The sequence below is a fragment of the Podarcis filfolensis genome, assembly GCF_964270895.1.
Source record: "Podarcis filfolensis genome assembly, chromosome: 17".
In the NCBI taxonomy this organism is placed as follows: domain Eukaryota; kingdom Metazoa; phylum Chordata; class Lepidosauria; order Squamata; family Lacertidae; genus Podarcis; species Podarcis filfolensis.
The window spans coordinates 12,233,945-12,249,535 of record NC_139621.1 but is presented as its reverse complement, the minus strand read 5'-3'; the positions used below and the strand labels follow the sequence as shown (position 1 = coordinate 12,249,535).

General features: G+C 43.4%; 1 protein-coding gene across 5 annotated transcripts in view; it reads right to left on the bottom strand.

Moving 5' to 3' along the window:
• The window catches only part of GLIS3 (GLIS family zinc finger 3), a 187,927-nt gene that overhangs the window by 118,777 nt on the left and 53,559 nt on the right, over positions 1 to 15,591 (bottom strand). For all 5 annotated transcript variants that reach the window (XM_083593057.1, XM_083593058.1, XM_083593056.1 and 2 more), the window contains 2 exons: positions 12,072 to 12,279; positions 9,268 to 10,381 (listed from right to left, as the gene is read on the bottom strand). In XM_083593057.1, the coding sequence (XP_083449183.1) occupies positions 9,268 to 10,381; positions 12,072 to 12,279 (1,322 nt within the window). The remainder of the gene's footprint in view (positions 1 to 9,267; positions 10,382 to 12,071; positions 12,280 to 15,591) is intronic.

Genomic DNA, 15,591 nt, shown 5'->3' with positions numbered 1-15,591 from the left:
TTGGGAATTCTAATAGAATCACCTTAATTACCCTATTGTGAAAACAGAGGAAGAGGTTACAGATGGGAAATGTCCAGGGATCCCAAAATCTAAACTCACAGACCCTGACTTCTGTCTCGCAGGAGGACTCAGGATCCACCTTGGACCTCAACCTTTCCCTGTTCCCTCCCTGTGTCAAATTAAAGATTGTAAGCCCCTCGGGGCAGGAACCTCTTTCTTAAGGGTCACGCGCAGCGACGGTGCAAACAAATAACACAAAATAAATCTCGCTACCTCCTGTCCCATGCAAGATGAAGTCTGCAAGACGCCTTTCCCTTAAAACCAAAGGATCCATTGGGGGGCCCTGCAGCATGAAAAGGGGCTAGGTCTGCAGAGCTGCATTTCTGAGAGGCAGGGACCTGGCAAGCTATCTACAGCTGTTGACAAGTCAAGCCAGGGAGCCAAGCCACATGCACCAGTGATGGGTGATGCTAATAATGATAATGAGGATAATAATAATAATAATAATAATAATAATAATAATAATAATTCTATGCCACTCCTCTGGGCCTCGTGCTCCTCCTACCTTCACAGTTCCTATTCATGATCAGTGATGGGCAAGGATCTTGCCAAGTCTCTCACTATCATCTGACAGGCATCCCTCTTGCAGGACCATATAAGGCTTGTTTGCAAAGCCACACTTTGTGACATCAGCTGGCACACAGGGGCCAGGCAGCTGGGTTGTCAGGCAACTGAATTAATAGAAATAAAGTCAGGGGGGTCAAAGTGTGCTGGGATGAGGCCACTGTGAGTCTGGCCAGAGTGTGCTGCTGCGGTGTGTGGTTGTGTCTCCCCTTGTTCTGCATCTTGCTTTCCTGCCCCTTCCTTATCTGCTGGATAGAATCATAGCATGGCTGAGTTGGAAGGGATCCCAAGGATCATCTAGTCCAACCCCCGGCAATGCCAGGATCCTGCCCACAGCCAGCCCTGTCCAGGCTCCAAACTCCGGCCTCCTTCTTACCAGCCAGATGCACTGACCCCTTGCAATTTTGCATGGGGTGGAGAAAGGGGAGAGAGAAAGGTTTTGCTCTCTCTCTCAGAAGATGGATATGAGAGCCACACCATGCAGCCCTGTCAATATCTCAAGGACCGTCAACGGGAGGAGGGAAGAAGCTTGTTTTCTCCTGCTCCAGAGGCCCTCAGGACCTGAAGCCATGGCTTCAAGTTACAGGAAAGGAGATTCCAACTCAACTTCAGGAAGAACTTTCTGACAGGAAGAGCTGCTTGGCAATGGGGAGGAATCCCTCAGAAGGCGGTAGATTCTTGTTTCTGGGAGGTTTTTGAGCAAAGGTTAGATGGCCATCTGCCATGGATGCTTTAGCTGGGATTCCTGCATTGCAGCAATGTCCCCACTGTGGAAGGACGTGAATTCAGTTCTTAACCCGAGGTACCACTGTGTACCTTCTATGGCTAAATCAGTTATTCCTTTGAAGAAAGATTAAATATCATCCCATAGTTAATTTTATCAGGTATTTTCTTCCCCAAACCAAATTCCAATAAAATTTGGGGCAGCAAAATGTCCCAAACAAAGCCATATCGAAGAAGAGCATTTTAATTTGTTTCTCTGTATCCAGTTTTCCTTGAAAAATCACAATGGGACATTATTTTACCCCAATATGTTAATTCCTAAACAGGAACTAAGAAACAGATATAGACAATATCAGAGAGTATATTATTAGATCCCAAACCAGATTCAGATGTATGTCAGGATGGTAGTGTCCCAAAATAAAGCCACCTGGTATTTCTTTGTTTTGACAATTTATATCCCGCTTAATTACAATTGTCTCTTTAAGTGGTAACAGAAGAACGATACTGATCTTTAGACTGGTTTTTGATTGAAAAACTGCATGGGATATTTGTCTCCCCTACAACAATACATTAACATTGGCAACCCATTTGTAGGATTCGGTTAGTTTTCCTGGGTTGTTGTTTTCAGAAAGACAACTAAATGGCTGAAATTTGATAACAATGTTTACTACCATGCCAGTCATGCCAAAAGGACTACATTGTAGGTGTTCTACAATGTAAAGTGCACCAGGAAGGTTTGTAGCCCCATTTTTGGTTAAAAGGGAAGATCACAATACAGCTAAAGTCGGCCATGACATTTTCAGGCATCCAGAACTGTGAACAGTAAATGTAGAGATGCAGGGAGATCACCTTCATCCTCCAGCCTATAAAGGGTTATTAGAAGAATATACAAAGGCAGCCCCAACACCTATATGTGGCCAGTGACAGAGCTTCAGGCTCCGGCACTGGGGTGCGGAGAGGAGCGGGGCGGGGCAGGGCTGGCGTGCATCCCGGGGGCGGGGGGGCAGCCATGATGGCACCCCACCGGGATTGCTCCATCGGGGGCGGTGTGCTCCCCCTGCACTCCTCTTCCTCCGCCAGTGTATGTGGCAGTTCTCTACATGGTCAAGAATCCTGCAAAGTCAGGACTTCCAGTCATGTGCAGAGTCCTCTATACAAATAGTTGTGCACACACAGGTTCCCTACAGACATCCAGTGAATGTGTATAGGTTGGGGGCAGGGCAGAGGCTGTTGCCATGATGTTGCGCGCGCGCGCACACACACACACACACACACACACATTATTCTTAGGTATGAACACCTGCAAAAGAATCAGTTTCCACTGAAACCAGTGGATCAAATTAGTCATCAATGAGAGTATCTTACTGCTTTCAGTGTAGTTACGAACAATCCCAGGTCTCATGTATTTCCACACTATATACATTAGCATGGCTGTAAATAAACATGCATGCAGTTATAGATAAGCATATTTCATTGCTTTATTCCATCTGTCTGGGTCACTGACTCAGAGCTTATGGACCCTGGCTGGGAAGCATTGCCGCTTATTTAAAACTTAATCTCTGCTAATACACAGAAATCTTTAAGTATTTTGAATAGTGTTCCCTCCATTGGATAAATATGCATTGTGTGTACCCCCTTATGTTTTACTCATTGCTGGAGATTTGCCAACTATTTCCTCTCCTGGCAGAGCTTCCCAGCTTTTAACAGCAGTCAAAGACTTAGCAAATGAAGTATTTCATGGCATGGAGAAGAGATGGGAATAGTTCCGTCTGACAGGCAGCTATCAAGCACACAAGAGGCCTGCCAAAGAAGAACTGGCAGCCTTGTCCTGTAACGATATCAAAACATCATTTGCCTAGAGAGACTCTATGGGGTGAGGGGAAAAGATGCTCTACAGAATTTTTTTTAAAAACTGCATTCTAATGTAAAATAGATGTGGTTTTAGGGCAAAACAAAACCCTGCAGTGTTGCAAATCCTCCGCTAAGGTTGGCTTTCATTTGCTACATCATCATTTCAGCATTAGGTTTACAAAGGGCTGAGATATTTCCCCCCAAAGTACAGCCAGATCAATTCTATACTTGAGCCCCACTAGATGGAGGAATTATGGTGCTGGAGGAGACTCTTGAGAGTCCCATGGACTGCAAGAAGATCAAACCTATCCATTCTTAAAGAAATCAGCCCTGAGTGCTCACTGGAAGGACAGATCCTGAAGCTGAGACTCCAATACTTTGGCCACCTCATGAGAAGAGAAGACTCCCTGGAAAAGACCCTGATGTTGGGAAAGATGGAGGGCACAAGGAGAAGGGGACGACAGAGGACGAGATGGTTGGACAGTGTTCTCGAAGCTACTAACATGAGTCTGACCAAACTGCGGGAGGAAGTGGAAGACAGGAGTGCCTGGCGTGCTCTGGTCCACGGGGTCACGAAGAGTCAGACATGACTAAACGACTAAACAACAACAGATGGAGGGTTGGAAGGTGTTGTGGACTGGCTGGATGCAGCACCAGCCAGGTAACCCCCAGGGGAAGAAGGCTCAGAGCCAGGGGGTTGAATGGCCAGAAGGAGAAAGAGCAGGCTGGGAGGAGGAGGAGGAAGCAGAAGAGGGGATAGGAAGAGCACAGCTCAGATGCTGAGGCAGAAGCCGGAGCTGGGGAGTCTCCCCTTCCTGCTGCAACGCCCCCCACCCCAGAACACTGCTATTCAGAAGCATTGCTGCCTCTTGACAGTAGAGGCAGAGCAGAACCATCTTGAGAAGCTTATCCTCCATGAATTTTCGACTTTTACAAGGTGTGCATTTCCCCTTCCCAGGCTCAGCACATATAAGATACAAATCTCTCAGTGCAGTGGCACCAACAGCACTATCACAAGCATACTTGGAATATAAGGTGATGCTGTCAAAGCCTGAAAAGGATATCATTTTACATTGTTATTTAAAGCTGATTGCCAAGCTATTGTGCACATAAAATATTAGTAACCATTACAAATTAAAGAGGTGCTTTTATGTCACATGATAAGTTTATCAGCAGGATTGTTAGGAGGAGAATTTTACATTTTACTAATCTTCCAGACAATCTTTTTGAGTGACAGTGAAGTTTAGGTAGAGAAGGGAACCAGTATTTTTTTATAACAAATTGAAAATCCTTTCCTAAAATATTATTTATAATGGGCTTTATGTAATGTGCACATTGAACTCTGCATTCTACTATTATGGTGCTAGAGGAGACTCTTGAGAGTCCCATGGACTGCAAGAAGATCAAACCTCTCCATTCTTAAAGAAATCAGCCCTGAGTGCTCACTGGAAGGACAGATCCTGAAGCTGAGGCTCCAATACTTTGACCACCTCATGAGAAGAGAAGTCTCCCTGGAAAAGACCCTGATGTTGGGAAAGATGGAGGGCACAAGCAGAAGGGGACGACAGAGGATGAGATGGTTGGACAGTGTTCTCGAAGCTACCAACATGAGTCTGACCAAACTGCGGGAGGCAGTGGAAGACAGGAGTGCCTGGCGTGCTCTGGTACAGGGGGTCACGAAGAGTCGGACATGACTAAATGACTAAACAACAACAACAATTCTACTATTCACCCGCTATTTATTGAGAATAAGCAGATTTCTAATGAGACAGTACAATCACTACTGAACATATTTTATGACATATCTCCTGTGTATTTCTCACCTAAAATTAGAGTCTCTAATTTTCTCTTTTGAAACTTGATTTAGGTTTCAGATATTTTTTGAACTTTGGTAGGTTTGTTTAGAATTGGTAGGTTGCTTTAGTAGGGCTGTATGTGCAATCCCATTTAACCACCCAAAATATTAGATAATTCAATTTCTGCGTCTGCAGCTTGTTTCACAGTCACTGTTATACTTAAAGGTAAAGGTTAAGGGACCCCTGACTATTAGGTCCAGTCGTGGCCGACTCGGGTTGCAGTGCTCATCTCGCTTTATTGGCCGAGGGAGCCGGCATACAGCTTCCGGGTCGTGTGCTGGTGCTGGTTTTGACCTTTAAAGCCCTATGCAGCCTAGGACACTCGTACCTATGGGACCACCTCTCCTGGTGTGCCCCACGGAGGACCTTAAGGTCTGCAAATGACAACATTTTGGAGGTCCCAAGTCACAAGGTGGTTAGATTGGTCTCAACTAGGGCCAGGGCCTTTTCAGTACTGGCCCCGACTTGGTGGAATGCTCTGTCACAAGAGACTAGGGCCCTGCGGGACTTGACATCTTTCCACAGGGCCTGCAAGACAGAGCTGTTCTACCTGGCCTTTGGCTTGGACCCTTATGTTTTCCTCCCTTTATGGTTTTGATTTATGGGCTACTTTTAAAATGAGGCTGCTTTTTAAATTGCATTTTAACCTGTATTTTAAATTGCCCCCCCTTACTATGTTTCTATTGTAATTTTACTGGTGTTAGCTGCCCTGAGCCTGGCTCTGGCCGGGGATGGCGGGGTATAAATAAAATTTATTTTTATTATTATTTCTGTCTTGTCAGGATTCAGTCTCAATCTGCTAGGCACCATCCATCTTGGATGGTGTTAAAGCTAACACCCCAGAGGACAGGATCACACTTCAAAACGACCTTGACAGATTAGAGAACTGGGCCAAAACAAACAAGATGAATTTTAACAGGGAGAAATGTAAAGTATTGCACTTGGGCAAAAAAAATGAGAGGCACAAATACAAGATGGGTGACACCTGGCTTGAGAGCAGTACATGTGAAAAGGATCTAGGAGTCTTGGTTGACCACAAACTTGACATGAGCCAACAGTGTGACGCGGCAGCTAAAAAAGCCAATGCAATTCTGGGCTGCATCAATAGGAGTATAGCATCTAGATCAAGGGAAGTAATAGTGCCACTGTATTCTGCTCTGGTCAGACCTCACCTGGAGTACTGTGTCCAGTTCTGGGCACCACAGTTCAAGAAGGACACTGACAAACTGGAACGGGTCCAGAGGAGGGCAACCAAAATGGTCAAAGGCCTGGAAACGATGCCTTATGAGGAACGGCTAAGGGAGCTGGGCATGTTTAGCCTGGAGAAGAGGAGATTAAGGGGTGATATGATAGCCATGTTCAAATATATAAAAGGATGTCACATAGAGGAGGGAGAAAGGTTGTTTTCTGCTGCTCCAGAGAAGCGGACACGGAGCAATGGATCCAAACTACAAGAAAGAAGATTCCACCTAAACATTAGGAAGAACTTCCTGACAGTAAGAGCTGTTCGACAGTGGAATTTGCTGCCAAGGAGTGTGGTGGAGTCTCCTTCTTTGGAGGTCTTTAAGCAGAGGCTTGACAACCATATGTCAGAAGTGCTCTGATGGTGTTTCCTGCTTGGCAGGGGGTTGGACTCGATGGCCCTTGTGGTCTCTTCCAACTCTATGATTCTATGATTCTATGATTCTATGATTCTATGATCTTCTCGAGTTATAACAGTACGAATACCAACAGAGCCAGCTTCCGAAGAACCCCCACTGAAGGGGCCTGAGGCGTGAAGTCCTGAAGCCATGCGCGTGACATCGCTCCACGCCCAGGGCCATATTTGGGCTCAACAATGGGTTGAGGGAGCCCAAAGAGCCTCGGTCTTCTGGGGCTGGTGCCTATCCATACCATTATAAGTGTCATGTGATGCTGCTCTGAGATCAAGGGAGAATTAAGAAGAAGAAGAAGAAGAAGAAGAAGAAGAAGAAGAAGAAGAAGAAGAAGAAGAGGAGTTTGGATTTGATATCCCGCTTTATCACTACCCGAAGGAGTCTCAAAGCAGCTAACATTCTCCTTCCCCTTCCTTCCCAACAACAAACACTCTGTGAGGTGAGTGGGGCTGAGAGACTTCAAAGAAGTGTGACTAGCCCAAGGTCACCCAGCAGCTGCAGGTGGAGGAGCGGAGACGCGAACCCGGTTTCCCAGATTACGAGTCTACTGCTCTTAACCACTACACCACACTGTGCTTAATAATGGGCAAACACCTCTCGCCCCAAACCAGATTAAAATGACATCTGAAAATAATTCCTGGTGGTGTTTTGTGGCATTCTGGATTGGCTCATCTTGAGGCCCCTTCAGATGTGCGACAAAATCAGGAGAACTTAATCCACTCCCTCCCTTTAATTTGCCTAGTTCATATGACATTACCCTTAAACAACGCAAGTCTCAATGTTTTCCCCCTGTAAATTTGAGTTTACCCAATACAGCGATAATCAAATGAGTTGGGGTCAAAGCTGCTCCAACTTGGGGTTGCAGACAATTCGTTTCAGTGTTTGGGAGTGGGTGGAACAATTGTTCTTTTCTGCTTTTGCCATTGCTTCCTCTGTTCTTTCGTTTCTTTTCTGACAGTGCTCATAATTATTTCTAGTATGTTCCTGAATGGGAGAGCAGAGTGCATTCTCTCTTTCTCTCTCCTCCTATCTCTATTCTATTGACCCCTCAGATTTACATAAAACCAGAAAACTGCATTAGCAAAGCACATTAAAAATTTGCTCGCAATGTATTTCAACAGTCTGAAAAGTTTGTACTGAGAATTTACAGTTACTTTAATTTCTTTTCCATCTGTGCTCTGTTTACAGCATACTGCAGAATGGTGTTTATATGTGTATCTGTTTGTGTGTGTTTATGTGTGCACCAGAATACTGCACAAACAAATTTATAATTGCCTGGCTTTGTGATTTTGCACACTTCCTAGGTGGGGCAGAGAATAAAAAACAAGGTGCCATGCAGCTGTCTGTGCTCATGCCCTGGGAAAATGCCTACTGGTATGATCAGGAAACACAGAAGTCACTCCTCACATACAAATTCAATTTTTTTGTGGGTTTAGACTGCTCCAGTGATATTGGAAACCATCTACAGAAATCCTCATTGAAATCTGGTTAAATAATATTTGGAATGTGGCTCTATTGGAATACCTTACTCACCACAGCAGATAGGAGAGACACTTTTCGTGAGACTTGGCCTCCTTTCTTTTCCTTTATAAATGAGACAGGGGGTCCTTTTATTCCACCCCCAACACTAGAATCTTTGTGGAGAAGAGACTTAAGTTGATATTGCATAAATAAAGGCGTTGCTTGCATATTGTGTATTGCATATGAAACTTAGTAAGACTGTACCACTGGACAAGTTACTATACTTATATGTTGTTCTTGTATTGACATGAAAAACAATAAAAATTATTGAGAAAGGAGACTGAAAGATGGGACTGGTGAACACTAAAAGCAGCAGAAATATGAGATGACTGGACCCTTACTGAACTCGAAGCATGGGAACCCCCAACAAAAACAACAAAAATATATAATTTGGCAAAATATTTGGACTTTATGATATGTATTGGTATAATTTGGAATAATTAATGTGATATGATTGGATTGCTAAATGGAAAACTTAATAAAAATTATTTTAAAAATAAAATAAAAAAATTATTGGGAAAGGAAATATGAATTAACAGCTAAAAAAGGTTCAGATGTAGAAAAGCACTGAAATAAGCAAACGAGGGATTAGTTCTAACTGCATTGAAGTATCTGAAGCTCGAATAAGTTCAAAAAGAAGAAGGACCATCAGTCAGCGGGAGAATGCATGCTTTGCTTGCAGAAGACTTACAGGCTGGTCCTCCAGCATCTCCAGGCAGGCCTGGCTGATACCCCATCTGAAGCTGAAGTGCCACTGCTACTCAGCATAGACAATGCTAAACTAGATGGACCAATGAGCTGACTTGGTATAATGCATCTTCCTCTGTTCCTGTTTGTGCCTCTGTATGCATTTGAAAAGTCTATTCATTCACTTGGTTTTTAATTCATTAATATCAACAAAGCTTGCATTCTGTTTCTATTTTTTCAGAACAAGCTGTACTAGCCAATAAGGGGGGAGGAACCTAGCACAGTGTTAAAAATTGCTATATTTCATATACAGCAAACCAGTGTGTCTATCTAACATGTTTTAGACTTACCGTACATTTGTTTGGCTTTTCTCCTGAATGCACTCTCATGTGAATCAGTAGTTTGTAACGCGCATTAAATGGCTTGTATCTCCGAGGGCACCCAGCCCAAAAACAAGTGAAATCCTCTCCTTTCCTCTGGTCTATGTGATTTTTTTCTATGTGCCGCACAAGATCTTCCTGCTGGTCATAAGTAGCACTGCAGTCTATCCAGCAACAGCAGTGCTTGCCATTAAACTCATCCAGTTCGCCTTCTTCATCTAAGAGAGGGCCTTGCACAGATGCTGCTAAGGAAATCTGGTGGGGATGGTTTATAAGGTCATGCTGATGTGCATGGTATGGGGGAGGTGGACCATGTGATGGAGGAAGAACAAGGGGAGCCACTGGAGAAGTAGGTGGCATGTCCATTGTGTTCCCAGAAAAACCATTGGCACGCCTACTTTTTAAAATGCCCACAGATTGGCTATCTAGCAGAGATATTCCTTGTTGAACCACCATGTTGTTAGTGACTGCTGGCTGTAGGCTGTTTTGTTCCAACTGTTGCATGCGCTGGTCTTCAGTGTTCTCACTTTCACCGTAACTTGGAAGGGCAACATTGCCATTAGCAACAAGAAGTCTTTTTTGAGGATTTGGAATAGAGCAAGTCTGAGGAATACAACTTCCCCTTATTCCCAAGAAGTGTCCATAGACCTCAGGCTGAGGGGAGATGTTTGCTGGAGATGCCCTTGAGCCATTGATGTAAGCAACAAGAGAAGTGGGGGATGTGCGGATGATTGTATTGAAGTCAATCCCGATTCCATCAGACAAAGGAGACAGAGAGAGGGCCCTCTTTTTGGCTGAATGAGACCTGGCTGAAGAATAGTGAGGACTAGGATAAGGAGAACAATTATTTTCCACACCAAACAAGTAAGATGGTAATGAGCTAGAGACATTGTTGGACATGGACATTCCAGATGTAACACTTGTGATGTCCCCGAGGTCCGTGCCATTTGGGGAGCCTTGGCTGGAAGGAAGAGAAGGAAAAATCCTGTAGCCATGAAGCCATTCTTGCTTGACACTCTGGATTGATGGACTTTCAGACAGACTCAGGGTTGTGGAGGCCAAAGATTCTCGGGACAGAAGGGATCTGCAGTGGAGAAAAGAGGGAGAGGGAATGCAAACAGTTACTTAAATTTTAGCTCTTGGTAGTTCTATGAAGCAGCTGGCATATTCAGAGCTCAGCTGCTTATTTTTGACAATTAAAATCACCTTCTCAAAACTGATCTTTGCTTTTGCATATTCAAAATCTGAACACCAAGTTACTACACATAGTATGTCTATTAGTAAGCAATGGGTGGTGTCCAATACTGCATGAGTGCAAATATTTGCACAAGAAGAATTGCCCCATATCCTTACTGCAGTCCCTCGTGCTCTCTGTGCCCTTCACAAATTTCCTCAAGGGGCCATGGTGTTCTCAGGAAAGGCCTGAGAGAGGTGTCAGGGGCTGCAGCTACATTGGAGAATCAAGGGAAACTCAGGTAGAGACAACCTGAGGCTCAGGCTGCATTGAATACCACCTACTGACTATTGTGGTGACAGTTGCTTTGGCAGCCCCCATCAGGGTCTTGAGTGTGAGTGCAACCCACTAACTGACCAAGAGACTAACCAGGGCTAATTGCAGCTGCGTGTAAAATTCATTTCCTTTTTTAAAAAAATTACTTTTTTATTCAAAATTAAAACAAAACATATTATCCAGAAACATATCATCCTTATTTTCCCCCCTTTTTCCTCCCTCCCCCTCCAGAACCCACCCACCCCCGACTTCCCTCAGTTCCAGTCTTTGATTTCTCTAAAAATGCTGTTTTCTGCATGTTACACAGTTGTATAGATCCTCAAACTATTAGCCGATTATTATCAGTAAAAGGTTTGTGAATGTTTATTCAAAACCAGCCAAGGAGTCCAGTAAAATCCATTTCCAACCTTGTTAAGCAGTGGCCACTGCAAGTCCCGGGGGGGGACTCAGATTGTTTTCCTCCACCCAAGGGAAGGAAGGAAAGGGAACAAGCAGGTTGGTGGACCACATGAGATGGAGTGACCCCTGAGATCTTGCAAGAGGCTCTCCCCTCTCCCAGGCCTTGGCAGCTGCCGCACCATCCCACCAATCGGCTAGACAGCACCTACAAGCTCACCACCGAAAGAGAGCTGCAACTACCTGTGACTGTTCTAGATAGTCGACATTTGTTAGCCAAAGTTTACTTACATAGCACATGTTATAGCATACTTTTCTTAGGGCATTACTGCATAACTTCTACAACCTGTGAATAATCTCAAAGGAATAATATTGAACTACAATACCTAGGTAAAGGAACCCCTGACCATTAGGTCCGGTCATGGCCGACTCTGGGGTTGTGGTGCTCATCTTGCTTTATTGGCCGAGGGAGCCGGCGTACAGCTTCCGGGTCATGTGGCCAGCATGACTAAGCCGCTTCTGGCGAACCAGAGCAGCACACGGAAACGCCGTTTACCTTCCCGCCAGAGTGGTACCTATTTATCTACTTGCACTTTGATGTGCTTTCGAACTGCTAGGTTGGCAGAAGCAGGGACCGAACAACGGGAGCTCACCCCGTCGCAGGGATTTGAACCACCAACCTTCTGATCGGCAAGTCCTAGGCTCTGTGGTTTAACCCACAGCGCCACCCGCGTCCCTTACAATACCTAGACTGCAGCTTTCATTCTAAATTACAACTGTGCACAAAAGGGATAACTCTAAAGTGAGTGGTAAAATATTTTTCTGACTTTATAGACATGAAAACATTCCTATAGAATAAAATGAAGACCTTGTATCAGATGGAGGTATATTCGAGTTGGTAGCATTCACAGCCCTCTGTAAGCTAGGGCTGATTTGGTTGCATGCCGTTGAGACCTTTTGGGCAGGAGGAGATAGAAGTCCCAGTCGCTGAACCATCATTGGACTGCTGGTGACGATTAATTTGTTGCAGCTACTTTTTCCGATTGACTTGCACCGAGTCCCAAAGGCAGGACCCCCTGAAAATGAAGAAGTTGTACAAATTTTAACTTACATTTTCCACATTAAAAAAGTCTAATGAATCTATAGTATTATACATATAAAGCACGTGCAAAGAACTGAGAAAAAGGCTGATGGTGGAATGTACTGTAAGAGTCTGATTTTAAAGACAGGGGAATAAAGCAAAGTGAATCACGAATCAAGCCATATATTATTTGACAAGTTTATAGAATGACTCTTTGGTCTGATCAATTTCACAAATCCCAAATTTCTATGTTTTTCTAATCATGTTCCCTTAAGGATTTGTTTTAATGAAATGATCTGAGAGTTACAAATCCAAATATTACAATTTATGACAGAAACAAAAAAGAAATTGTTCACAAAATCATATGTGTGTGTGTGTGTGTGTGTGTGTGTGTGTGTGTGTGTGTGTCTTCAAAGCTAAAGAACAAAGTCTGCATCTCTAATAATTGCAACCAGGTCATGTGTGAAGCTACAGTTCCTGAATATCACCTGTTGACAAACCAATGATCTCAGAGATTAAAGTTCAATCACACTATTCACACAATAAATTTACATGCACAATGTAAAGGACTTGCTATTATCTTCATAAGGAAAATTCAAACTTGATAGTAAATTACAAAAACAGTCAACCACAATTGCCCCATACTTAAGGATTCACACTAAAATCCTTACCATCATCCAGTTTACTTAGTGTTCTAATTTGTGCAACCTGAATGGATCAATGCCCAAGGTGTATAATGGCAAATAGATTACAAGCGCTGGCACCTTTCAAATTTCCCTTTTAACCCAAATCTAGCAAGCGAATAGCAGTAATTTCCCAGCAAACTGCTTTAATATGATATACTTTCCTGCCAAATGTTTCACAGTAAAAACTAGGGAAATATTTTTAAAGTTCCGTTCACAGTGAACAACAGATTGCAATTCTGAGAGACCACAGTGACACCATTGGACCTTTTCCAACAAATCTTTAAAAGAGTTTATCCATAAAAGGTGGCTTGTAACACAACAGTAAATATAAACTTCTACTGCTAAAGTACTTTCCCATCACCACCGTGTGTTTTCTATGCTGAGGAAAATATGCCTGGCCATCACAGGTGTTGTTGTTGTTGTTGACAACTACAAAAAACACATCAGCTTTGTCTAGACTACATTTGGGTGCATTTCTTTCTATCTGAACCCACCACATTGCCGTGTCCTTTGAGGCGAGTTGGGAAGTTGAAGGAGCAGAGCTTTTCTCCTGCAATGCCAACTGACCATCCTGTGAATTTCCTTCCTGCAGAGACTTCAGGGCATCTCCTGTCAATCTTTCGGAAGGGCAATGAAGACCTTTTTATTCTGCAGTACATTTGGAGATTGCGAGACGTGGGTGGCGCTGTGGGTTAAACCACGGAGCCTAGGGCTTGCCGATCAGAAGGTCGCGGTTCGAATCCCCGCAATGGGGTGAGCTCCCGTTGCTCGGTCCCTGCTCTTGCCAACCTAGCAGTTCAAAAGCATGTCAAAGTGCAAGTAGATAAATAGGTACCACTCTGGTGGGAAGGTAAACGGCGTTTCCATGTGCTGCTCTGGTTTGCCAGAAGCGGCTTAGCCCTGCTGGCCACATGACCCGGAAGCTGTACGCCGGCTCCCTTGGCCAATAAAGTGAGATGAACGCCACAACCCCAGAGTCGGTTACGACTGGGCCTAATGGTCAGGGGTCCCTTCACCTTTACCTTTACATTTGGAGATGGGGTACTGGTAGTTTTTATGTTTATGTTTATTACTTTGTGTGTGGCTAGTAATAATAATAATAATTTATTATTTATATCCCACCCATCTGGCTGGGCTTCCCCAGCCACTCTGGGCGGCTTCCAACAAAATATTAAAATACAGCAATGCATCAAACATTAAAAGCTTCCCTAAACAGGGCTGCCTTCAGATGTCTTCTAAAAGTCTGGTAGTTGTTGTTCTCTTTGACATCGGGTGGGAGGGCGTTCCACAGGGTGGGCGCCACCACCGAGAAGGCCCTCTGCCTGGTTCCCCGTAACTTCACTTCTCACAATGAGGGAACCACCAGAAGGCCCTTGGCACTGGACCTCAGTGTCCGGGCAGAATGATGGGGGTGGAGATGCTCCTTCAGGTTTACTGGGCTGAGACCATTTAGGGCTTTCAAGGTCAGCACCAACACTTTGAATTGTGCTCGGAAACGTACTGGGAGCCAGTGTAGGTCTTTCAAGACCAGTGTGATGTGGTCTCGGTGGCCGCTCCCAGTCACCAGTCTAGCTGCCACATTCTGGATTAGTTGTAGTTTCCGGGTCACCTTCAAAGGTAGCTAGGCTGCTTTCGTATTTTTAGTCTTAATATTATTTTGCATGTATGCTGTGAATTAGCTAGGTAACTCTAACAGAGAAGTATATGAAGCTATTAAATTTATAATTAAATACACACAATTGCCATGTCAGGTGTGAAGCCGACCTAAAAGCAGTCCTATAAAGTGAGATTTTTTTTTTAAAAAAAATAATGTCTATTAAAGCTTTGTCATAAAACAATAAGATAAAATAAACTAATCTAAATAAAAACAAAAACAGAGAGAGAGAGAAGAAAACAGCAAAATAAAGAAAAAGATAAAAGGAAAGGAAAGGAATAAAGTGAGATAATTGTGAAAGATAATGGAGAAAGAGACAGAGAAATCAGCACAAAAACTTAAGAAAATTTCCAAAATCCATATTATCACAGTATATTTATTATGGCATAAGAAACATACTGCCCTAAGAAAGATTTTAGAGAGGGGGAAAGTGAGAGATGACAGAAAACAATTATTCTCTCTGCCTGCTTAATCACTTGTACCTAGAAGTATGTAAAAGAGGTAGTGTTCAGAATACAGGGAAAAGAAAATTAATGATGCTGTGTTTTTCTGAAGCTTGTGAAAACCAGAAAGTATGACTGAACAACAACAGGGCTGGGGTTATCCTCCTGGCAGCAACACCTGTTTATTTTAAAAAGGAAATAAAAAGGAAATAAAAAGATATGCTCTAAAATAAGAAATTACTTGAATAGTCAGTGCCATAAAGCATGAACAACTTTAACTTTTGCCAAATCTGGCAGAAGTTGTAGGAGATAATTGCCATTTGATATTATTCTGTAGATTTGAAAATTTAAATATGCTGTGTTCAAAAGGAAAGAAAAATAAAACTTGGAGGGATCTGAAAAGAAAAGACTAGTTTTACCATATAAATTTGTTTCGTTTTTTTAAAAAAACAAAATGGATAAACTTGTAAAGAACAACTTTATCACAGAATCTTGGCAAATACAAATAGAGATTTTCCTGCATG